At 42.0% G+C, this 23762-nt stretch overlaps 5 protein-coding genes across 6 annotated transcripts; 4 read left to right on the top strand and 1 right to left on the bottom strand.

Moving 5' to 3' along the window:
* Positions 1-3088: 3088 nt before the first annotated feature.
* On the top strand, positions 3089-5066 carry LOC135614862 (aquaporin NIP1-1-like). Its single transcript, XM_065112682.1, has 5 exons — positions 3089-3380; positions 3940-4161; positions 4241-4438; positions 4510-4571; positions 4655-5066. Exons 1-5 carry the CDS (start codon positions 3213-3215, stop codon positions 4869-4871), a joined length of 867 nt encoding a protein of 288 aa, XP_064968754.1. The 5' UTR covers positions 3089-3212; the 3' UTR covers positions 4872-5066.
* A 56-nt stretch (positions 5067-5122) lies between these two features.
* On the bottom strand, positions 5123-7356 carry LOC103987834 (B-box zinc finger protein 23). Its single transcript, XM_009406254.3, has 3 exons — positions 6920-7356; positions 5775-6203; positions 5123-5597 (listed from the first exon to the last, which is right to left on the bottom strand). Exons 1-3 carry the CDS (start codon positions 7124-7126, stop codon positions 5325-5327), a joined length of 909 nt encoding a protein of 302 aa, XP_009404529.1. The 5' UTR covers positions 7127-7356; the 3' UTR covers positions 5123-5324.
* Positions 7357-14508: 7152 nt separating this feature from the next.
* LOC135614864 (agamous-like MADS-box protein MADS1) lies at positions 14509-19821 on the top strand. 2 transcript variants are annotated; one of them, XM_065112684.1, is made up of 9 exons: positions 14509-14665; positions 14774-14998; positions 17727-17808; positions 18675-18736; positions 18814-18913; positions 19027-19068; positions 19156-19197; positions 19281-19435; positions 19532-19817. In XM_065112684.1, exons 2-9 carry the CDS (start codon positions 14817-14819, stop codon positions 19533-19535), a joined length of 669 nt encoding a protein of 222 aa, XP_064968756.1. In that variant the 5' UTR covers positions 14509-14665; positions 14774-14816; the 3' UTR covers positions 19536-19817. The 2 variants fall into 2 exon arrangements, with proteins under 2 accessions (XP_064968756.1, XP_064968757.1); XM_065112685.1 differs by lacking the exon at positions 14509-14665 and having other exon boundaries at positions 14787-14998; positions 19532-19821.
* Positions 19822-20561: 740 nt separating this feature from the next.
* LOC135613860 (early nodulin-like protein 4) lies at positions 20562-21269 on the top strand. Its single transcript, XM_065110875.1, has 2 exons — positions 20562-20750; positions 20833-21269. Exons 1-2 carry the CDS (start codon positions 20588-20590, stop codon positions 21267-21269), a joined length of 600 nt encoding a protein of 199 aa, XP_064966947.1. The 5' UTR covers positions 20562-20587.
* Positions 21270-22289: 1020 nt separating this feature from the next.
* LOC135613497 (protein GRIM REAPER-like) lies at positions 22290-23098 on the top strand. Its single transcript, XM_065110532.1, has one exon. The coding sequence runs from the start codon at positions 22339-22341 to the stop codon at positions 22777-22779; it is 441 nt and encodes a 146-aa protein (XP_064966604.1). The 5' UTR covers positions 22290-22338; the 3' UTR covers positions 22780-23098.
* The last annotated feature ends 664 nt before the right edge of the window (positions 23099-23762 follow it).

The raw sequence follows: 23762 nt of genomic DNA on the forward strand, positions 1-23762 counted from the left end.
TATGAGTCTTGCATGTTGTGTCTGTGAGTAACATGCAACCTAAAGCAAAGTAGGGTTTGGCACGTCACTTCTTTGTAGGTGTGTTGTGTAACGATTTGCTTTCATCCTTCTTCACCTCAGTGTGTATATATATTCATACATATACATATACATATATACATATATAAATATATACATACATACATATATATATATATATATATATATATGCATATATAATATCATGACTAATAAGATTCAAACTTAAAGTTACTCCGATGATACCGTATTAAATATGATTGAGTGATAAATAATCGTAAAAGTTTAAGGTGATAGTAAAAGATTCAATATATGTTTTAACAAAATCAATAAAACTCACTATAATGCATTTATTGATAAAACCATATCAATTATTTTTTTTAACATCTTAGTTATTTTTAGAGAGAAAAATTGGTTAGCAAACTTTATTAAAGATAGAAGATTAGAATACGCGACTTGATGATTTCTCTCTTGTTGGGTCTTTAGAATGCAAGAAGATGTCTTTGGCTAATTAAATACTTATCGATAAATCTTTTGATTATTTTTTCAATCTATTAGTAATTTATAAGGAGGAAAATAAAACGAGTAATTGATTGGCTAACTCTAGATGGTGATGGAAATCTTATATTGAATGACAAGAGATGCACTAGACTAATTAAGTAATGAATTTGCTAGCTTTTGGTAGACAAAACATAGAAATATACTAACATCACGACGACGAGAGCACCCAAAGCAACACGGGAATGTCTTTTAGGGTTCCTTGCTTTGATCGAGAAAGTACATATATATACAAGTTCGTCTTCTAGAAAAGAAAGAGAGGTCGGCCACCGTTTAATCTTTGTGATCCATTATTAACCTCTTTTCATCTCTCTATTTTTACCCTTTTCTTGTCCTTCTTTTTCTTTTAAGCTAAAGATGACTTCCACCACCAACCGAGCCATTGACCGAATGATTTCTAAACCTTTTTTTATTCTCTTTCTCTGAGCAAAGGGTTCAGTGAACTTTGCATGGCCGTATCTTTCGAAGCAAAAGTATACCTCCTCCTCCACGAGCTCTGATCCTCCATTGTGGTTGGAACGCAAAGGCAGTGTAGACAGAAGAAGTCGCAGAATGGCTCTCTGACTCCACAGGAGATAGTAGTCAAATAAACAGGCTAAGTGTTGGCAAGCGTGCTTAGTGGGTGGGTTTATGCATTCGTGGAACTGTTGCCATCAAAATTAGCTGTGTCGGAATTGGTCGCAGATGTATACGTATGCCTGACACCATATCGACATCATTTATCCTAATTAAAAATAATAATAATTTCGAATCGATATCCTATAATTTGATTTCAAATCAAATAGATATAAAATATAAAATAGATTCTACGATATAATGATTTGGGTTTAAATCTTGATGAATTAATTTAATTTTTTAATCAATCAAAATTGATGAATAACGAGAACTAAATCGACAGTTTCCATTCTAAATTTGACCGAACGTAAGTCGACATGAATTAAGTGATGCACATACACACCAACGCATGATCCCATAAATGTCGGTGCAATGTTAATATGGACATCTCCGATGCCGATCTATAATATATACTATACAAAATTAGCTTTCTAAACATAGGTTTGTAAGAACAGTTCACAGATTATTTTTCTGCACAACACACAGTATTTTCGCCTGTAGTGAGATGCTAACATCACATGCAGCGTTAGATGTGGTCAGTACGTGTCCATCATCAATTCACCTGTGATCGAAGGACTACGTTGGTTTACCGGTCAGCCGCGGAGCCGTAAGTTAATACGCCACATTATTAGGTGTAATAATTAGTGTGGTATGGTGGGAGAGATCATTTATGGTGGTCATAAATGTCATCGCACGTTATTGTGGCTACAGCTCACGCATGACATGCCCCGTCGTCTCCATGGGCATCCCGTGATTTCAGATGAGCCCTGGCGTTGGCGTTGGCGTGGGTTCATCGCTGCTGCTCGTGAAGTGGACTGCACAATTTGGTAGGGAAGGATTGCAGTCTTTGATGCAGAAGACTTGGTTAACAAAGTCTTAGAGAGAGAGAGAGAGAGACCAATAATTTAGGCATCAATTAAGGGACCTCTGTGTGCGTGTGTGTGGAGGAATGGTTGAGAAGATTTGGTTGTCCAGTAATTTCTGTCATTAAGGTTAGGTTAAGTAGTAGAAATTATTAGTACGATGCTCATGGACAAGAAAGATCATTGTATAACACGCCTTGTCTTGGATTTTAACTTCTTTTTTAACCTAAACATATTATATAATTTGTATTAAAATTGATCATTGAGTTGAGAACTCGAGACGAAACAATAACTACAAAATCCTACGTATTTACTTATGAATGATTCAAGATTGTCTCTATCTAGTGGTGAAAAAATATGTTCCATGAGCGTAAATATTCAAAGCGGGTTTGAAAAACCTAAACATTCTAGATAAAAAGTAGGAAACTTCAACAGATAATGATAGGTCTTCATTTATATCTATTTGAAGAATATTTTTAATTATAATTTTGATAATACGGTAAGTTTATTTCATAAATTTTCTCATAGATTAAACTACACTAAAAATATTTATCGTAATAATTAGAACATAACACCAATAATCTCTTTCCTTAATTATTGGCTTAACATGAGAAATGGACAAACCCACATAGCACGCCAGCATACAAAATCAACATTTGGCATGTACAAGAAATAAGACAAATCCCTTTGCCCCATCCTCGGACCTGTGCAGGAATCAGGCAGCGTGCGTCCACACCATCACCCAACCCAAGAGAACACGTCAAAGGTTTCTCATGGATAATGCCTCGATAATTTTGGATTATAATCTGCCTATTATCATCCGTTATCTTGGAATCTCTTGTTCCCTTTGCTAAAAGGAATTTAATGGTGGGTTGTTGGAAGTGGCTTTTGATGCTCTCCATCATCTCTGTGTTGCGTAAGAGCAACTTCAGTCTTTCTTCACTGCCTCTTTTGATGGGAAGAAAATAGTGGTCAATTCAGTAGGTCATAACTCATAAATACAAGAAAAGTAAGCCTCCAAAACAAAGAAAGATAAATCAATGGGGAAGTTGGACTGGCAGAGTTCCTTCTGCCGATCCCTTTCGGGGCGTCTGGCTCTCGATAAATAGCAGCCTGAGTTTGATCCTTAGTGGTGGTGAGAGGAAGAGAGCGAGGAAGATGGCAAGAGAAGGGGAGAATGCTAACGCGAACGGGAGGCGAGAGAGGTCTATGGAGGAGGGAGCCGCTGGTAATGGGAGAGAAGAGGGCGTCAACCCTGACCATGGATATGCGAGCTCTGCCGACAAAGGTTGTGGGTTGAGCTTATCTATTCCTTTCTTGCAGAAGGTGAGGATTCTTCTTCACATGGCTCTGTTTGAGTTCCTTTGTCTGCTCCCGCATCTCTCTCGATTCCACTGTTGTTCATGTTCTTTAATGGATTAGCTACAATTCTGTACAACGATTCTCCACATTGAAACGCAAACCATCTCTTATCACCTCCCACTACTATTCTTTCTTGGCACAGTAAGATAGAACTTTTCTCCATGTGAATGCTTGCGGACTGTTCTTTGGGCAAAGATATCTCTTTGTATCAAATCAAAGAAAGCGAAAATTAGACATCTTATTTGCAGATTTTGGTATCATTTACCTTTTGGCTATGCTCTGAAGGGGTTAGCCAAAGGTGATCCCAAAAACAATAGCTATCTTAAGAACTGGGAGCTTTAGATTTCCACCTTATTATGATCTCCCACACGAAGCTGAAGAAGAGAAGCAATTCGATGGAAACAAGAGACCACCATCATTTAAACCAGCCAACTTGCACAAGGATCTATAGCTACGTGTAGCAATTCTTTGGCTCATCCCACTGGTACCGATGATGACTTTTCTTCCGAAATGTTCTGTTTAGATCCTTGCTGAAATATTCGGGACATACTTTCTGATCTTCGCGGGATGTGCTTCGGTCACTGTAAATCTGAGCAAGGGAATGATCACCTTTCCGGGCATCTGCGTCGTGTGGGGGCTCGCCGTCATGGTCATGGTGTACTCCGTCGGCCACATATCCGGTGCCCACTTCAACCCGGCCGTCACGATCGCCTTCGCCACATGCGGGAGGTTCCCATGGAAACAGGTCAGTGATTCCACAATACGACACCGCAACCACTCGAGCGGCCTCTCGCTCACGTCTCATTTCTTCTGCGTCGGTGCAGGTGCCAGCTTACGTTTTTGCTCAGCTTCTGGGCGCGACGCTGGCGAGCGGCACGCTGCGTTTGATGTTCGGGGGGAAGCACGAGCACTTCCCGGGGACGATACCGGCCGGCTCGGACGTGCAGTCGCTTGTTCTCGAGTTCATTATCTCGTTCTACCTGATGTTTGTGATCTCGGGAGTGGCCACCGACAACAGAGCAGTAAGTATAGTGAACAAAGTCGGACGTATCGTTTCAGAGCAGATTCTAAGCCGGCCATTTCTATTGTTCAGATCGGAGAATTGGCGGGGTTAGCAGTCGGAGCTACAATCTTATTGAATGTGCTCATCGCCGGGTAGGAAAGGCAACCAACCCATTATCCCTACATAAGCTACACATGAGCTGCGTTAATGGAAGCGTGGGTGATGTTGTTGACAGGCCTATCTCGGGAGCATCGATGAACCCGGCGAGGACGCTGGGGCCGGCGATCGTGGCCAACCGGTGGGAGGGGATCTGGGTCTACATCGTGGGTCCCATCTGTGGGACCGTAGTGGGGGCGTGGGCTTACAACCTCATTCGCTTCACCAACAAGCCCCTCCGTGAGATCACCAAGAGCGGCTCCTTCCTCAAGAGCTTCAGGAACAACTCCACCTGATCTTTCAAGTGGGAGAATCATGTAACGTGTTTGGTCAACTAGTATTCGAGTGTGTTCAGATCTAGTGGTTCCCACTTGAGGATTTATAGGTCAAACGTAGACGATTTCTCGGTGGGCATGGAATGTATCGTTAGCCTTGGGTGCATCAATTTGTCGAGGTTCATTTCCTGGTGAAATGTGCCCTTAGCTTTTCAAGGTGAGCTCAGAGTTCCACGAGTTTCCACGACACCATATATTGATACTACGCTGTCTGCCACAAGCTCCCAAGATTTAGGAGATACGGGTGAGTATTTATAGCCTCACGTGATACATGGAAACAGTATAATAAGGTCCATGAATTATCTATGACTTGTATGAACGATTGAGGTGCCGAGCAAACATACGTCAGGCACAAATCTATATCATATTCGATGACATGCCCGTTCAAATCATGAATCATATCCGATGCTCTTACTACTGCCGACGACGACGCTTTGAACCAGCTGATGCGTCGAAACTATTAGGATCGTACGAAGAACATATGTCAGGCACAAAGACGGTATTGTTGGATGCAGGGTAATGCCGGTTTCTCTGCCAGCTGAGCCCTGAAGCTGTGGGAGGGGGTGGGATCTTCGGTACCGTCCGGAACTCCGGCACCTGTCCCAAGCATTCGTCAGCATTCCGATCATCGTCAGTGGATCGACAAGTTGGCGACCCTTGAGAACTTCCATGTCTTCCGCTGTCAGCCTATCAAGCAAAGATTACTCAATTCAGTATAAAGATTTGTCTTCATAAAATTAACTATACCAAAGTCTAGACAGTATTAACATCCAAGAAAACAACAATAACATGGAAGCAATCAACAAATTTACCATACCAGGAGCTTGTCATAAGCAGGTATAATGCGAGTGATGGACAGCCTACCTTAGAAGCACTATGCTCCGTGAAACCAAAGTTTTGGTTGAAATCTGGGAAGCCGAAGAAATCGTCCAAAGGCCAATCCAATATAGTCTCGGACATACTGAATCCATAGAGTGGGGCTTTACTTACCAATAAACCCCCATTTTGGTTGGCTATTTGGCTGGATGAGACTGCGTTAGTCTCAGTTGACGACACAAGATGAGTACCTGTAGGCAAGTGTTCGGATAGTGAGACGACAACTCTTCCTGCGGAATGCGACTGCTGGCTTGCAGCAGGTGCGACTGGCTCAGTGGGATCAAGGCCTACTCGCACCCCTGTTACTAGAAATCTTTGGTGAGCAGACACATAAGGATTTGCCGTGTGGATAGCAAGATCACAACTCCTGCAAAGCAACGCACGGTCTTCCAAGCAAAAGAAGAAGCCAGAGGCCTCCTGTAAAACCAAATAAGCTTAGTTCTTACTGTTTAGACAAATAGAAATTAATATACGAAATTAAAACATGTTAATTACAGATAAATTTTCCTAAAAGCGCAATTTTGATAAATATGCACAACAGCCTAAAACACGTTAATTAGGATTCAGGAAATAGTAGTTTGCCTCATCGAGATAAACCTTTAAGAAAGGAAAATAAATGAGCAAGCATCATGACAAGCTAGCAAAAGCACTGCTGGTATACTACGACTTGCTTGCTTTCTGGATGACAATCTTGTCAACAAATCCCACGGCGACGCTCGACTATTATGGGTGTAAGGAAAAGCCAATACTCGAGTTGTCGCAGCTCAACATGCATAAGCTGGATGTTCTTCAAGTGGTCCTTTGTTTGTGTGTCATCAACATACAAAGGTTGGGCTATTCGACGTGTTATGCCATACACAGTTGATCATAAAAATCACAAGTTTGACCATTTCTATCACGAAAACAGGATGTTGCCTAAACTGATAACAGAGACGACAATCACAGAGCCGCCACCTTATGTGTTCAAACAAAAGAAGACAATTTTACCAATAAAACATCCGACAGGAGTGAAACAAGTATAGAAACATCTAAACTCGACAACAATTAACCAAGAAACGACCAAAACCAGCACAGCCAACAAGCATCCATTTCAGAAATGATGATGGAGGTCTAAGAAGCAAAACGCAGAGCACCTGGCAGATGTCGCACTTGGGGACGCCGCGGGTTGAAGAGCCGCTGCCAACGGCGCCATCGGAGAAGAGCGAGACCCTCTGGTGCTTCCCGGCAACCTTGTTGGCGGCGTGCACCCTCTCGTCGCAGGCCCAGCAGAGCGCCGCCTCGTCCGCGCAGCAGAGCACTGCCGCCTCCGCCGCCTCGCATGCATTACACTGAATCTTCATCTCTCTCTTTCTCCCTCTCCCTCTCCCTCTCCCTCTCCCTCTCTCTCCTGCAATAGATCTATTCTACCTCCCTCCTCCGGTCCAACAACCTTCTTCTCCGCCGCCCGAGAGATCTCCGACAAGAAAAAGAGAGCAAAGAAGTGGCTGCCAAGGAAAGAGCATAAAGGCGAGGTCTTTAGCGGGGCAGAAATGGAGATGCCACGTTTCTATTGGTTGCGAAAGGAATGGTATTATAACATGTAGCTCATGTTAAGTCGGCCACTCCCACTATGGCGGTTATAAATATCCCCGAGCCGGATGATTCCGTTGTCCGTAGAGAACAATCCTGTTAAGATGATCCGCGCGACCGCAACCGCAGGATCTGACGCCACATGGTGCGGCGCAGAACACGGAATACGGGTCCAGGAAGAACGCGAGGAGGAACGGAAGCCCCGAGCACCCAAGCGGGGCCCACACCAATTCGGATGGCGTGTCTCGTTCCCGGGTAGGCCTCAAAAGAGTACCGTGGGGGCCGACACCGACAGCGACGTAGCCGAAGTATCTAGCGAGACTTGGGTGGGACGGCAGGAGTAGACCGCGTCCCGTCGTCGCGGCGGTGCGTATCAAGACCCGACCGTCGGCGATCGAACCCTCGATGTAGGAATTGTACGTTTCCGCTTTGAAAGCGCGGTTGGAACGGAATCCCCCGCCCCCCCCCCAAAAAAAAGCAGACCAGCGCAAATCCATCCGTTGAAGTTGGACCACCCTCCTATTTTGACGGCTACGATGCATGAGCTTCGAACCAGCTTAATAGCACCTTCAAAAGTGGGGTGCTGAGGTGGCTCGCCGACTAAGTCTGGATTCTGCTCCATCTACGTGGAATCCGATCTGCCCTCACACCGAGTGATGCATGAACTCAGAGATTCGTTGAAGAAGGATAGAATCTTATGGACCACAAGAGTGTTCAAGTAATATGGCTGCTGATTCTATTGTCCGAAGATATGTCAAACACAGATATTTCTTAAGATAAATCCCTGTCCAATCCTTGATGTCGGAAGATATTTGTGCCTGCCACACACACATCTGCTTTCCCTTTTGATCCACCGTCTTGTCCTCGCTCATGCATGACGCATCATGTAATCCACCAAGTTCGGATAGTTATGTGATCATATCCATAAACGACGTCAGTTTGCGGGATGAGGACGAAGGAGATCGATGATCCATAAATGTAAATTATCATCAAGCAAGCATGCATCCTTTTCATCACAGGACCCACAGCGGACTGTAACATATCGTGAGTTGTAACGGACCTAATCTAACATGATCCGAACTCGACCCATCGAATTGACTCGAGTCAAGCCAGATTGACCTGCTTATACTCAGGAGATGATAGCCATTGTGGTTCGACTTGACCACGATCCATAGCATGGCTAATTTTGACATCGGTGCAGCTTCTTTCTATTCATCGATCGCCGGGCTAATTTTGACCAGCAATGCGTTACTAATGCATCAAACATGCTCTTCCCACCGGACATCGACGCAACAATCTCGAATTCGAATGAGAGTGGTCTGCTACGGATACCCCATCCAATGTGTTTGGACCTCTGCAGAGCGAGTTGACGCTGACAGAGATCTTCACCATCCAATGTGTTTCCTAATTTGCCTGTAATATGTTTAGCTTTCACTCAACTCAGTGAGACTAAGACCTGTGGTGGTTTAGTGTTGTGCTTTGTATCGTCTCCCTCGTCGCCAATCATTGGCCAAGTGGGTGATGCGGAGACTTCCATCTCATGAGTCACAAGTGAAGGAATAAGTTCGACCTTTTCCTTTTAGTTGTATGATTCAAACAAAATCAATACCATAGAGTCTGAAGAACAGAGAGAGAGAGAGAGTAGAGAGAGAGAGCCAGCTGATAGGATCTATTTTGGGTCCACACCACAGTTGATGTCACACGTCAGACCAGAATCCGTACCAAGTCGTTGCATGGCACGTCTTGGGAATCCCAAGACGACATCGCCTCCCAAGACACAACAAGTCAAAATCCGTACCAAGACACTGTTTGGCACGTGCACCATGCCAATACGTGTACGATCGACCCTCGGGCAATAGTATAAAGACCTCTAGCTGGCATCCAGCCCAGGGGGAAAAAATAATTCCACCAACAACTGATTTGCTCGTCGGACGGGCCACAGTCGGGAATCACCCGATGAAGCCCTTTTTTGCAGGAAAGCAATCACCCCGAGCCACGAGCGTCTCGACCAGGAAATCGCCACCCAGTGAGGGAGGTCGAACTGTCACTTATCTCGGGAACGGAGAGACGCAGTTCGACGCAAACGGTGCTTGGACCAACAAATGCTGACAAACACCTCGTCGCGAAGGTCCGACCTACCAAGGCATCCAGCTCAGCCAATAGAGAACTTCCGACATCGACTTGTGGACCTAGCCGTGCTGACTCATCAGCCACGATACATTTGTTCACCAACAAGAGTATGGAATCCGAAAAATATAAGAATTTGTGCATATACTTATGTTTATAATTGAATGGTGTCATGTGTGAGCATTTCTATTTACCCCCACCCCCACAAAAAAAAAACTTTATAATACATAATAAAAATATCATGATTATTATCATTTAATGATTTCATATTTCATGAAATATATTTTAATTGAAACATACTGTAGAAAATGAAAGTTTTCTGACGACAACTTTGCATAGAATGGTAGCATTCTACATGAGCACTCAAGAGAGAGATGACCTATGAATCATGCTATGCAAGCACATGTGGAGATGAAAGAGGCATGTGGATGAGTGACTTTTCCACTCAACTTATATATTTATCTTTGTAAATATATAAAATGAGATGTGATGATATATAATATATATATAAGCCATAAAATTACATAGGATGCAGTAAGCCTCATTGAACGTTTAGATTGCATAAGTGAGCTCGAAGATGTCATCGAAGAGGTCGGCATCCAACTAACATATCATCGTTTCAACTCATTGGATAGAGTGAGTTGAACCTTCCTGTCCATGTAGAGATTATGGGATAGAAGAGAATTATGGGGGAGCCGATAAAGAAGATGACACACTCAAACAAACTCGAAGAGTCAATCGTTTGATCGTAAACCCTGTCTTTGATGAGGTCGAGATGAAGAAGAAGCTAAGCCAACATGTGTTGCCACCTTATAAAATAACCCACTTGGGATTAACATATATGAGGTAACATAACATGTTTCAAGGCATGAAAATTATCTTTAAAATTATATATATTTGATCGTTCTCAAATCTCTTATCGAGCTTGATGCACTTGTGATTATTAAATCATGATAACAAAAATAAAGTGAAAAAAAGAAGAAAAAAAAGTCAAAAGTGAAGCCAAAGCAACCATGCAGATATTTGAGAAGACAATGAAAGAAAGAAGAGAATAGTTTTCTTGCACAATCTTGCTATCAAATTTTTGTTAGAAAATTTAAAAATCTTAATCTTAGATATTAAAAATAATTATAATAGTTATTAATAGGGCATGCATAATCAATTAATCATTTGACACATGACTGTCACGTGCCTAAGGTGAAAAAAGAAGATGGAGGACACCTTCCACATGTCTGCCTATGTGAATAAGGGTCTAAGATATATGGTTATGGATTGTCCCTCATTTGTCACTCATATTGATGAGATCAAGGAGAGGTTGTTGAATGTGATTAGAGATTGTCTCATCACAAAATATTTTACTAAATATTTTGCCTCTTTAGGATCATATATAAAAGTTTATCTTCAACACACGGAGGAAAGATTTACTTTTTTATACTACTCACATTTGTACTTGTATACATTAGGTTACTAATTTAGGTATCGAAGAGATCGGGTCGGAAAATCTCTTTTGACCTCTGTCTTTGTATAGGTGACACATTACGAGATCGATATTTTTACCTTAGAGGCATCTCGAATAACCCTGCGAATATGAATCTATACCACGTCGGGCCGATCAAGACATTAATGACCTCTTCACTCTAAGAATTTCTAGATGGTTCATAGTTATAAAAGCTTTTTTTCTTATTAATTTTTATCATTATTTGGACCGATCTTCTAATTTTATATTTTAATAACTAGAGCTATAAATTATTATTTTTTATTCATTTATATTTTTATAGGCAACATCATCCACTAAATTAGACCTTTGGTTGTCTCCAATATTCTCATAGGTTGAGAGTTTGATCTTATGAAAATTATAAATATTTTAAAAATTATAAAAAAAATTAGGTGTTGAGTTCTTAAAGCTATTGTCTTGACATAAACAAGACATAATTAAATCTTTTGGATGACATAGACATAAGGATACCCATGTAGATGCTATAACATGAATATATTTTTCACTTGAATCTCGTATTACGACGATGAAACCAATTGATAATTGTTTATGATTTGATATGTATTTGAAGTGACGCATGATGCTTTGATCAGTATAAGATAATTAAAGCAGGAAGAATCATGTTGTGCTGGGGGAAAACATGTCAGAAGATTAGACGTCGAGCTGGTGGATCGGTCGACGTATCGACAGAAGGCTTCGGGCCATGGATTCGAGTATCGGGCTAAGAAGAGCGGATATTGCGCTAAGAATATCGGAGTTGTGGAGTCAACTGACGATGCGCCGAAGAATCAGACGAAGTATCGAAGGACCAATGACATGCCGGACAACATGATTAATACTTAGTATTAATTGTCTAGATCAAAGTATGTTTTTATATGTGTAGGATTAACTATGATAGCAAGGCATGAAGCAAAATGAAGTCCCGGAGTCAAGGACGTGACTTTGTTGGGAGTTCGAGAGTTCGTCGGAAGTTCTGGCAGAACTAACCGAGAAGTCTCAGAGCTTGCCAGAGAAGCTTGTCGGAACTCGCCAAGAAGATCGTCGTGAAGTCCGGGAGCTTACCGAGAGTTCGTTGGAACATTGTCGAGAGATTGTCGGAAGTTCTTTGGAAGATCACCGGAAGCTCGTCAGAAGAAACTAGACTTACGAACTTATTTAGCTTAGAATATGTCTTATGAATCATAGTTAGTACATAATTGAGTTTGGATTTGAGCCAACCCAATTAGGGCCAGTTGGGTCCATGTAAGGACTGTGTTGGGCCCAATGAGAGGCCCAAAACAGTGACCCAAGAAGTAGCACATTCGTGACATAATCTTCGAGACTGTGTCAAATGGTGGTACCACCCAGACACAACCTCCGAGAGGCTACAGGCGATGGTACCACCAGCCTGAGTGGTGGTATCGCCTAGTGTCAAGCGATGGTACTGCCTAGTGCAGTGTTAGTATCAGACTAACACCGGCGATGGTACTGCCCGTGCCCGGGAAACCTGGGACGGGATGTTTTTAGGCTCCAAGTTTGAATCAACTTGAACCCTATAAATACCCCTCTTATCCCTGGTTAAAAGATACAAGCACAGATAGTTTAAAAGTAGAAAAATGCTGTAGAAATCTCTTATGAGAATCCTCCTCTAATTTAAGTGTTAGAATTTTGTAAGAGAGGAGTAAGCACTTGTAAAGGTTGACTCCTAAACATGAGAAAAGGAGAAGAATGCTGTAAGAAGGAGGTTAATCTTTGCCTATTAAAGGAATATCAATAGTGGATGCCGATGGCCTCGACGGAGGAGAAACCGACGAAGTGGATGTAGGTCACGTTGACCGAATCACTCTAAAATCTAATTTGCATTTCATTTTGAGCAATCTTCTTTAACTGCAAATCATTTTAAAGTAGTTATCTTTCTGAATCAATTTGCATGTACGAAATATTTTCTGAAATCGCATAAGTTTTCCACCGCACAAATTCACCCCCTCTCTTAGTACGCTCTTGATCCTAACATGATCATCCAATCCTAATTTAGTATATGAGATCTCTTTTCTTTTTCATAAAAGTAAATAATGAAAATGAGATTTATAGCATCAACATCTAGTAATTTACAAGCTAAGTTAGCTGACATCAAGTAATAATTGACACTTCACCAAAAGTTGTTTACATGAATAAAATGAAAATGTGATAGGAATATATATGCGAGATCAAAGACGACATGGAATTATTTTGTCATATATATATATATATATATATATATATATATATATATATATATATATATATATATATATATATATATATATATATATATATATATATTCATGTTCAAGGTAAATGACTAAAATGATATTTATAGCATCAACAGCTGATAATGTAGAAGCTAAACTAGTTAACGCCGAGTAATAATGGAGACTTCACCAAAAGTTGTTTACATGAATAAAATTAAGATGCGATGAGTATATATATATATATATATATATATATGTGAGATCCACACATAAGACGACATGGAATTAAATTGTCATATAAATGTCATCGAATACTCGAGTTCAAGTCACGTAATAATAATACTACATAAGAACTAATAGGGAAAGCTCGTTTGAGCCTCATCTCTAACATTGCCTCTATGGGTACAGCCTCAATTAAGGTTAACCAACAATAGGTGCTCAAGGCAAGTCTTTTAATGTAGCAACATATAGAGAGGCATATACTTATGCCCACGTAGTATGTAAACATGAACAGTAGGCCATAGCCGCCCCGATGTAGAATAATTAGCCTTTAGGTGCATAAATCGAGACACATGATGGCTAGATAAAGAAGGATGAGTCCATTCTTGTAGAATACTAGAAATCCACAAGAGGAGGCATATCATAGCAATAGCTATAGAGATCATTTTAATGTTATTGGAGGCAATTACTCCTAATTGGTCACCTTATTGTGATTCATAGTGTCCATTATCTTTTTATCATCAATTTGCAAACAGAGAATTTTTACAGTGTAGAAGAAATTTTTTTTATAATATAATAATACTATACAATAATAATAAAGTCTTTTATCGTCATTGAAATATATAAAGAATTATAATATAATTAAGTCTAATATATTTAAATATTTATTTATAATGTTTATTAAGATCTTTTTAGGTTTTTCTTTATCTTTCATCGTATCATTAGTATTAATCATTTCATTTCTTTTTGATTACCGTATCGGTAGGTGCACATGTTCATACTATCATAAACTATATTCTCTCAGCTTATTATTTATTGAAGTAATATCTAATTATTAATTAATAAAAATACATTCATTTAATATAGCTCGCTATACAAAAATGCTTGGATGATTCATAGTGCAGAAGAAAAGAAACGGATTTGGCCACCACAAACTAAACCAATGTTTCTTCCCCAAATCTCCTAAATCTATTGACTTTAGCTCACAGAAATGTCAATTTGAGTGCAACTCAACCCAAATTCTAATGCACACCACATTGGCAATCGCTTTCAAGAAGTCTCTCTCTCTCTCTCTCTCTCTCTAGCCCCCACCATCATAGGATGCACGAAACTGATGGCAAGGGATGCCTCAATTAATGAGCAGTCCTTCCCTTGCATTTGCTGCTACACCGTAGCAGGAATTCCCATAGATTGAGACAAAGAAATCATAGGCAGGAGGGAAGGAGGAGGAAGTGGAGCGGGAACAAGCAAAAGCGAAGGTTGTTGCTTCGACCTCAAACCCTCTTGCCATCTCGCTGCGTGCATAGACTACTTGAGATCGCCAAAACCCTGGCTCACCTCGCCATCCATCTCCTCTACCGTTTCAGGTGAAGGGATTAAAGGATCGGAACGCTGGAGAGGGCGGGGAAGATGGGGCGAGGGAAGATCGAGATCAAGAGGATCGAGAACACGACCAGCCGGCAGGTGACCTTCTGCAAGCGCCGCAACGGCCTTCTCAAGAAGGCCTACGAATTGTCCGTCTTGTGCGACGCCGAGGTCGCCCTCGTCGTCTTCTCCAGCCGCGGCCGCCTCTTCGAGTACGCCAACAACAGGTTTTGTTCCCTCCTCCGCCCCCTCCCCCTCCTCCCTTCACGCGCAGAGCTCAAGTTCTCCGATCTTAGGTTTCCTTTGTCTTCTCTCACTTTTTGTGCATCACAAAAGCTTAGCTAAGCTATAAGCTAAACTGCATAAGTCCGTTGAAGTTCTTGTTCTTGCAGTGAGGGCCAAATCACAGCTAGCTTCTGCTTTCTTAGAAGGTTGAGAACCACTTGAAGCTTTTTTATTCCTTTTGGTTCGATTTCTTTGTTAGTTCTGGTTTGCGAAGCTGTGATCTGAGCTTGTTAGAGTAGATCTAGTGGTGGTAAGCCCCATGTCATTGGTGGGGGAGGTTGTTTACATAGATTTGGGTGGTGTTAGTCTGTGTGGAGAGTTCCTTCCCTTTCATTGCTTTGTTGGGTGGAAGCACAGATCAGCGGCGTCCACAGCAGTGAACGGGGGTCGTAGGAATGGCATAGAGTGAGGTATTGGCATTGGATGGGGCAGCGGTCGCCTTGGGTCATATGATCTCCTTCAACCACCCCTTTTACATCTAAGCTTTGCCATTTCCTCTCTTTCCCTTCCTTTATTCCTCTTACCACTCCTCTTCCTAACGCCTCCTCTCTCTCTCTCTCTCCCTTCACGTCACCCATGAGGGCAAGAAAGGCTGCTCTCGAGCTGTCACGTTCTCATTTGCCCATTCCTTGCAATCAAAGAGCCACTACCCTTATCACATGTCACAAACTCTCTCTCTCTCTCTCTCTCTCTACATTCCTCTGGAGTGTGTTAGGGTTCTCTGTTCCTTTTTCTCACTCTTCGCTCGATCCCTGCTCTCTCTCTCTCTCTCTCTCCCTCTCAACAAGATCTTGATACCCGTCTCTCATGATGGATTTGGATTTCGAGTGAAGTGTGCAAAAGAACAGTATTCTGAGAGAGCCTGCCTGCAGGAAGAGAGAGAGAGAGAGAGAGAGAGAGAGACTAGAGTACGGGAAGAGGACAGGACTGAGGCGCCAATGGGGTGAATGTACTGGCACCGAGTGATGCTTGGGGAGGCTACAAAAGCGGTCAGGAGAAAGAGGCCGCCGAGAGAAGACCGCGGGGTTGGTCATCGAGGCCCGGGCAAAAGAGTGACGAGCCGCGGTCATTGCACCGCGGACAAAGGCCACCTCGACGCCACGTGGGCCCAGCTGGGGAGCGGGAGCGGGAGCGCAGCCAATCATGCGTGGGATCTCACGCCGACGTGGCCGACAGGGACCAATCGCATCCTCGAGGAAACTAAGGTTCCAGGACAGGTCAGGTGTGACGAGCGACAGGTCGGAAGGAGGAGGGGGGGTGGGTGCTTTGGGAACGGAGAGATCGATCTGGTCTTTGCGCTGACATCTGACCTTGTCCTTCATTTGATATCAAAGCGTGTACTTGGTGTGTAGATGGCGTCTATGGTTGCCATAGACAGCATTTAGATTTAGCAGGCAACACAATATGTTCCGTGAAGAGACACTCGAGTGATGCGTCTAAGATTCGTAACAGTGATGTTTACTGATGACAATATCTTTTGGGGACTTCGTTCACATGCTGTCGACGACAGATTTGGAAGTACACAATGTTGTTCAGTCACGTTTAGGTTTCCATCAACTGATGTTTGATTATTCGTCTGAACTTAAAGAACTTTCTTAGACTATCTACATGCTCTGTACTGATGATCTATCAAGTCTTCATCCTAAACCATTTCTACGTCAGGGTAACATTTCCCAGGTTTTTGATATGGATAAAAGCCAGTAAAAGATTCTGCAAACTTTTGTCTCAACCTTAATCCGAGAGCTTTCTATTTTTGACCACTTCAGCAAGCCATTTATCTTTAATTTAGATGTATTTCTTTACTATTTGACTGCAAAAAGCTACGAGGCATAATCTAAGTTAAGAAAACCATACAAGAAAAGCTTATGGCTTATTGGATGTTATTTGATTTTCCTGTTTTGATGAGGAAAAAAAATTCAATCTTCATTATCATTTTTATCCTTACTAAGGTTAGGGAGTAGGGATTTTTTTCCTTGAAGGTGTATCTTAAAATGGCACATCATGAATGTCAAAGGGAATCTATTCTTAGATTTCAATCAAGCCAACTGGATTAGGTGTGTTCAAGTACTAAGAACTTGAGTTGAATTAGTATACCAGTTAATCGAGTTCGAGAAGAGTCAGTCGGGTCGAACATATATATAGGGTGAATTGTTGTTCCTACATATGGTTAGTGTGGTGTTGATCCTAATTTATTTTTTGGATAATGGGTACTATAAATTTTATCAATAAAGCTATAGGTTAGAAAACTAGTCTACTTATGTAAATCTTGTATTATAAAAGCACTAAATATAAGAGAGAAAAGAAGTAAAGGAATGAACCAATTTTGATTAGTAATGCAAAAAAAGATACTATCCCTGAAAAATAACCTGAAAACAATGTTTTCATCCTTCAGCTCATAGTAAATTGTGGACAATTTTCCAAAGTTTCAATCAAGTTTAGCTATTGCATACTGTACAAAAAGAAAAAGGTCCATTTTACATTTCTCAACTATAACTCAGAATTGAGAAAACGTTTTAGGCATATATGAGCTGCATGAGTATGGTGTTATCTGCTATATTCCTGTTGTCTTCTTTGTTCTAAGATCTCTTTCACTAAGTATCAGTCAAGAATATACTCTCAAACATGAACTTGCTGCTTCATTGGCCGAATTAACTTATGATTTCTGTGCAGTGTGAAAGCAACTATTGAAAGGTATAAGAAAGCATGCAGTGATACTGCCGGCACTGGATCTGTCCCGCAGCTTAATGCTCAGGTAAGCTCTATGAAGTTGTAACCTACCAAAACATGTCCAGTAACGTCATTTTTACACTACCAATTCATATGTCACGACTGAATAATTGTGATCATTTTTACACTACCAAAACATGTCCAGTAACGTCAAATCTGTGATAATGCTGAACTTGTAACCTCGAATATGTGATGTCTAGATGTATCCAAACTATTTTGCTATTCATAAGTCGAAGACCTTTATTCATGATGACATCCTACAAGTTTCGACACCCGATACTAGGTTTTGCATTTCGAATTTTCTTTTCGTATCAGTTGTCAATGATATCATTAATTCTATATCAGAATCGAGAAATTTCAATACGCGATCAGAGCATTTCTTGTCATAGGGTGTTAGTAGATCTTCATAATGATGATCTCATGTGAAACTTGATACATTTGGTTGGTGACCCTACTCTCTCCAGTTCTTAGTTTCCTTTGGGTTTGATCACAATCTATTAGTTCTTATTGTTAATCAGCCGAAGATTTCATTGTGATTTACAGAAGAAAATTGTCTTGCAATTATACTTTCTTTATGTTTCTTATGAATGTAGCACTTGTCAAAATGTTGTAACACCTAAACTCATTTTCTTGTGCCCATATTCGAGGCTATGCAATCAGACATGGGCACCTAAACTGGATTCTCCGAATACATTCAGAGTAGTAATCACAGAATAAAAACTTTTTCATGTAATGTTTTTTCGGCTTCATCGTGATCAGCTCCGATAAAAATTACAATGCTTGACGGCGAATTTAAAGTATACTTTTGTTTTTCTTTTCTGCAGTCTGACATTTGTTATCAATGTTGCTTGAAATTACACCTCATGACTTTGCTCTTTCTTTGATTCTTAGCACTACCAGCAAGAATCAGCAAAACTCCAACAGCAAATCAACCACATACAAAGCACCAACAGGTAGTTTCGATCATCGATGATCATGGCTTGTTTCCTTGGCATTTGGTGGCTCTAATGAGTTGCTAATTGCTTCCTAGGAGTTTGATGGGTGAGGGTCTCAGCTCCATGAGCCTCAGAGACATGAAGCAACTCGAGAATAAATTGGAGAAAGGCATAAGCAAAATAAGAACCAAAAAGGTATCATGTTTCTGAGTTCGGTTCATGTTGTTCGCCATAAGGATCGATCCTCTCCATTTCTATCTATTTAGACAAGTTTGTGTGTTCTTAAAATGAGCTGTTGGTTATTTCAGAACGAGCTGTTGAATGCTGAAATCGAGTACATGCAGAAAAGGGTAATAGAACAGTTCGCCTTCTATATATCTTATGAAGGCATATCTCTTGACTTCTTCAATTAAATCCTTCTGAATTCTTTTGTTTAGGAAATGGAGCTGCAAAATGACAATGTCTTCCTAAGGAACAAGGTTCTCTCTCGCTCTCTCTCTCTCTCTCTCTCTCTCTCTCTCTTGTAAGATGCAGAAGCTGAGAAAAATGGGTCCGGTATCAGATAACAGAGAATGAGAGAGCCCAACAACAGATGAACAGTCTGCCTTCAACAAGTGAGTACGAGATCTTGACACCATTTGATTCGACGAACTTCCTGCAAGTTCTGCAACCCGCTCAGCATTATTCCCAGCACCAGCAAGCAGGCCTCCAACTTGGGTACGGTCAAATAGTCATGAACACTAATGGAACTCTCAACTTGGTATATTCTGATTCATCCAGTCCAAATCAATTGCTCGTTCGATCCTTTTGCAGATGAAATGGTGTCTACTCGGTGCTTTTGCAAATGGTTCTGTAGACAATCGAGCTTAGTTCCTGCGGGAAGCACTCGGTAAGTAACATTCTGAAATCCGAGTCTCTGGATTTCTCTGAACTTGTTATCTAAATGATCATCTAGGTCTAATGTTGGCAGACTTTAGGACAAGCATTTCCTCTTTTATTGCATGGACTAACAACCATGTGCCGGATTGCTTCAAGGTCTTGTAAGACTGTGCTCGTGTCCTTAATAGCCATTACCTTGTTGCTAGTTTTAGCTGGAGTTTTCTTTTAGCTAATCTTAAAACTCGAGGGGGACAAGAATTGTAAGTGATAATGGACAAAGAGGCAGGCAGCACAGATCTGACTGAGACCGTAAGATACTTACAGTAGGGTAACAAAGTTGGTGGAGTAATGCTTTGGAAACATACCTAAAAGGAGGCCAGAAAAGCCACCTCAGTGATACTGTGTTCTTTAGTCTAGAATATGAAACATATGTTAATGAAAACTAATATATTATAATTCTATAAAATGTATGTTGGTTTTTGATGTTCAAGAAAGAGTGGAAGTAGAAATATGAATAAACAAACGCATACAAGAAGTAATCACTTGCCACGGATTTATTATAAGTGTATCCATTTAAAAATGTTGTGGAATTAATTAAGTCACTAATTGTCCATTAACATCGAATTAATTAAATTTCTTAGCAAATACTGTGTTGCCGAGAAAGAAGGAAAAAGGGACTGACTCTCTTCTTCTTCGTGGCGTGGATCCCTTTGGGAAGGCAAAAATAGGAAAGAGGGAGCCCAGAGTTAATCCTAAAGGAAACGCCTAAACGTCTGAATTATTACTCATTACCCACATTTTCCTTGTAATGACCAGCTCTAATTCGTCTTCCCTTCAACGTTCATCATCTCATCCCCCCTCTCTCTCTCGCTTTCTCTCTATTTATACGTCCCCTCTCGCTGTTAGCTTGCCCTCCCTCTATATACAAACATATTTCCTTCTCAGAAGCGTGCACAGACTTCTCTCTAATTTCTCTTCGTAAACGATCAGATGGGGTCGGCTGTTGTTTTGGTGGGAGTTCTGATGGCCCTAATGTCTTCATGCTGCGCTTATGACTTCTACGTTGGTGGAAGACATGGTTGGGTGAAACACCCTTGCGAGAGCTACAACAGCTGGGCTGGGAGGAACCGGTTTCGAGTCCATGACAGGCTCAGTACTCTCTCTCTCTCTACCTCTCTCTCCGATTACACGTCTGTCACTTGTAGAGGTTTTAACGTCATTGCTTTGCGCTGTAGTATTCAAGTACAAGCAAGGGAATGACTCGGTTCTCGTGGTGACCGAAGCTGACTATTACTCATGCAACGTGGCCGATCCCATTGGGTGCTACACCGATGGCAACTCAGTCTTCCAGTTCAACCGCTCAGGCCCCTTCTACTTCATCAGTGGCGCCGCCGGCCATTGTGCGCACGGCCAGAAGCTCATCGTGGTCGTGCTGGCGACCAGAAACCCCATACCCAGTCCGCCGCCAGCACCGGCTGAGCCTCCATACTGGCCACCACCGACGCCGTCTCTATCCCCATACCCATCACCCGCTTCTGCCCCATCGACGCCCGGAAATTCACCATCGACGCCGTTGCCGCCACGGCCGTCGTCATCTGCGTCCGATTTGGCTGTTTCTAAAGTTTCTCTTGGACTAACACTGCTTATGGCGTTGGGCCGCCTCCTTGGCTGATGCAATGGGAATGACTTCCCTTTGATGCATCGGTGTCCAAGTGTTAGAATGTTAGAATCTATATTTTTTCTGTCCTTTTCAAACTCAGAATAATTAATTTTATGCCCATTTGTTTGGCATATATATATATATATATATATATATATATATATATATATATATATATATATATATATATATATATATTTATCACCTAAGATTCATCAAGTGGGGCTGACCACAATTTCGATGTGAACTCGGTCAACGTTCAGGGGATGAGAATCATGCAATGCCGACGTCTCCGATTAGAAACCAATTTTTGATGTAGAAAGAAGATCCCAATGCCATTGTTTAACGCTTACAGTGTTAGGACGTGCCCCGTATGACAAATAAATAAAGAATCAATCACAATGCCCACCGCACCACAGGCTCAACGTGAATCCACCGCTCCACACGGGAGGAACCATCGGTGGATCGAACGATCACCGTCGCATCAAGATTCGGGTTGCACCGATGACCTTGATCTAAGGGGCACATCACGTGCCCTTTCACGAGGAACAGTGCTCTCCCCTTCCCTCTCGACGCACTACCCGCCGGAATATTGGATCACACCACACTCTCCGTCGTCATTCCAAGACGTCAGAAATTGAACATAGCATTACGAATATCTTAAACACCTTCCTTGTCAAGTCGGCATCAATTTCCTTACAATTAGAGACCCTAAGCTGACTTATTTAGCTTATTTTCCTTTGATCTGTGTTCTCCTATTTATGATGGCCGCCTTATAATAATCGAGTGGGAACAGCTTGCAGTATCGGGATCCAATGAAAGGATCGCTCCTGGAAGTGAGAACCATGAGTTGGCAAGAAGGCAGAAATTGAAGCAGCTCACGTGCTTCTCCCTGTTGATCCTCTCTGTTGGAGAGCAAACCCTGAGAGTGATCAGGTGGAGATAGAGCAGGGAATGTGAGCTCGTGGCTTTATTAGGGTCAATCCATGGATTTTATATTGGTAGCCTCGGGTTCAAAAGGTCCACCCCACGCTCGTCATAAGCATAGAGATCGATCGAGTGCGGAGGAGGAGGGAAGGGAATGGCCACCGCCAGCCTCTCATCTCGGAGACTGGTCGTCTCCATTCTCTTGATGGCGATCTCTTCCGTCGCGTACGCGACGCAGGACGAGTACGCGAGCATGATGAGCAGCCACTTCATGGGACTCCATCCGCGGGCGGGGAGCAGGCTGTTGGCGGCGGTGAAGAAGGGAGACCGATGCGATCCGGTGACCAACAACATCTGCCAGCGGGTTCAGGCCAAGGACAGCCGCCAGCTGTTGCACTGCTGCAAGAAGCACTGCCGCAACGTGCTCTCCGACCGGAACAACTGCGGCGTCTGCGGCCACAAGTGTGGGTTCGGCCACCTCTGCTGCAGCGGGAAGTGCACCGCCGTGGCCTACGACGTCAACAACTGCGGCAAGTGCGGAACGGCGTGCCAGGCGGAGTTGCGATGCGAGTACGGGAGCTGCGGCTACGCTTGAGCTGGTCGATCGTCCATGTTATTGGTATTCAAGGTGTGCGTGAAGACTGTGATACGAGCTATATATATAATATATTACGTACTAAGGTTGGAGAGGAGAGCAAGGAGAGATGGATGCAAGTTCTATCTGCCTGATAATACTCTCCGATCTCTGTAGCTTTGGTGTCGTATACAAATGCATCGTAATAATCTTATCTCTTCATTTAGAGTGATAATAATAAGGGCTAAGGCATGACTCATGCCCCCATGTCCATTGTTTTCCTTCCTCACTTATCAACAATCAACGTGAATGTTGTGCTTTCCTATCCACTGTCTGACTCGCTTATCTAAGAGTAGAGCACACCATCAGAGATGCAAGGGAATGGATCTCAGGTTTGGTACAGCTAACCTCTTTCTATTTTCATTCCATTTCAGTAGTATCATTTTCCTCAGAGAGTTCCTCAAACAATCGACAATGCTTGTTGACCTCTATTGCTCTGTTTTAATCCTCAACCAACCTTGAATTTATTGCTCAAAAAAGTCTTTTTCTTCGTTCTGCAGACAATACTCTGTTCAATCTGTTCGTGCTTTACCGAAGCCAATGCCAGGAAAAATTGCTGCGAGATCAAGTTGATAAGGAGATCATGTGGCAGAAGGGCAAATTAGAAGATGCATCATAGTTCATTCTTTTGGAAGATGTGAGGTTGCACCCATCTTCTTCTTGACCTTGGCTTCTGGTTGGAGAGGATGTGGTCACTGCGACACATATTTGAGGATGTGATCACAGTCGACCAATCCATGAACTCAATCATACACAACGATGGTCACAATTGCACGCTTCACATGATAGAAGATTATTGAAAATCTAATATTTGAGGATTAATCATAGATTTAAATAGCTAATTTGATTATGTGATTTGAGTACAATATCGAGGAAAATCTCTACCTCAAAACTTGTATAAATACTCATCTTTTCAATCAATAAAATCAATCTCTTTCACAACA

The sequence above is a fragment of the Musa acuminata genome, chromosome BXJ2-6, assembly GCF_036884655.1.
Source record: "Musa acuminata AAA Group cultivar baxijiao chromosome BXJ2-6, Cavendish_Baxijiao_AAA, whole genome shotgun sequence".
NCBI classification, from domain to species: domain Eukaryota; kingdom Viridiplantae; phylum Streptophyta; class Magnoliopsida; order Zingiberales; family Musaceae; genus Musa; species Musa acuminata.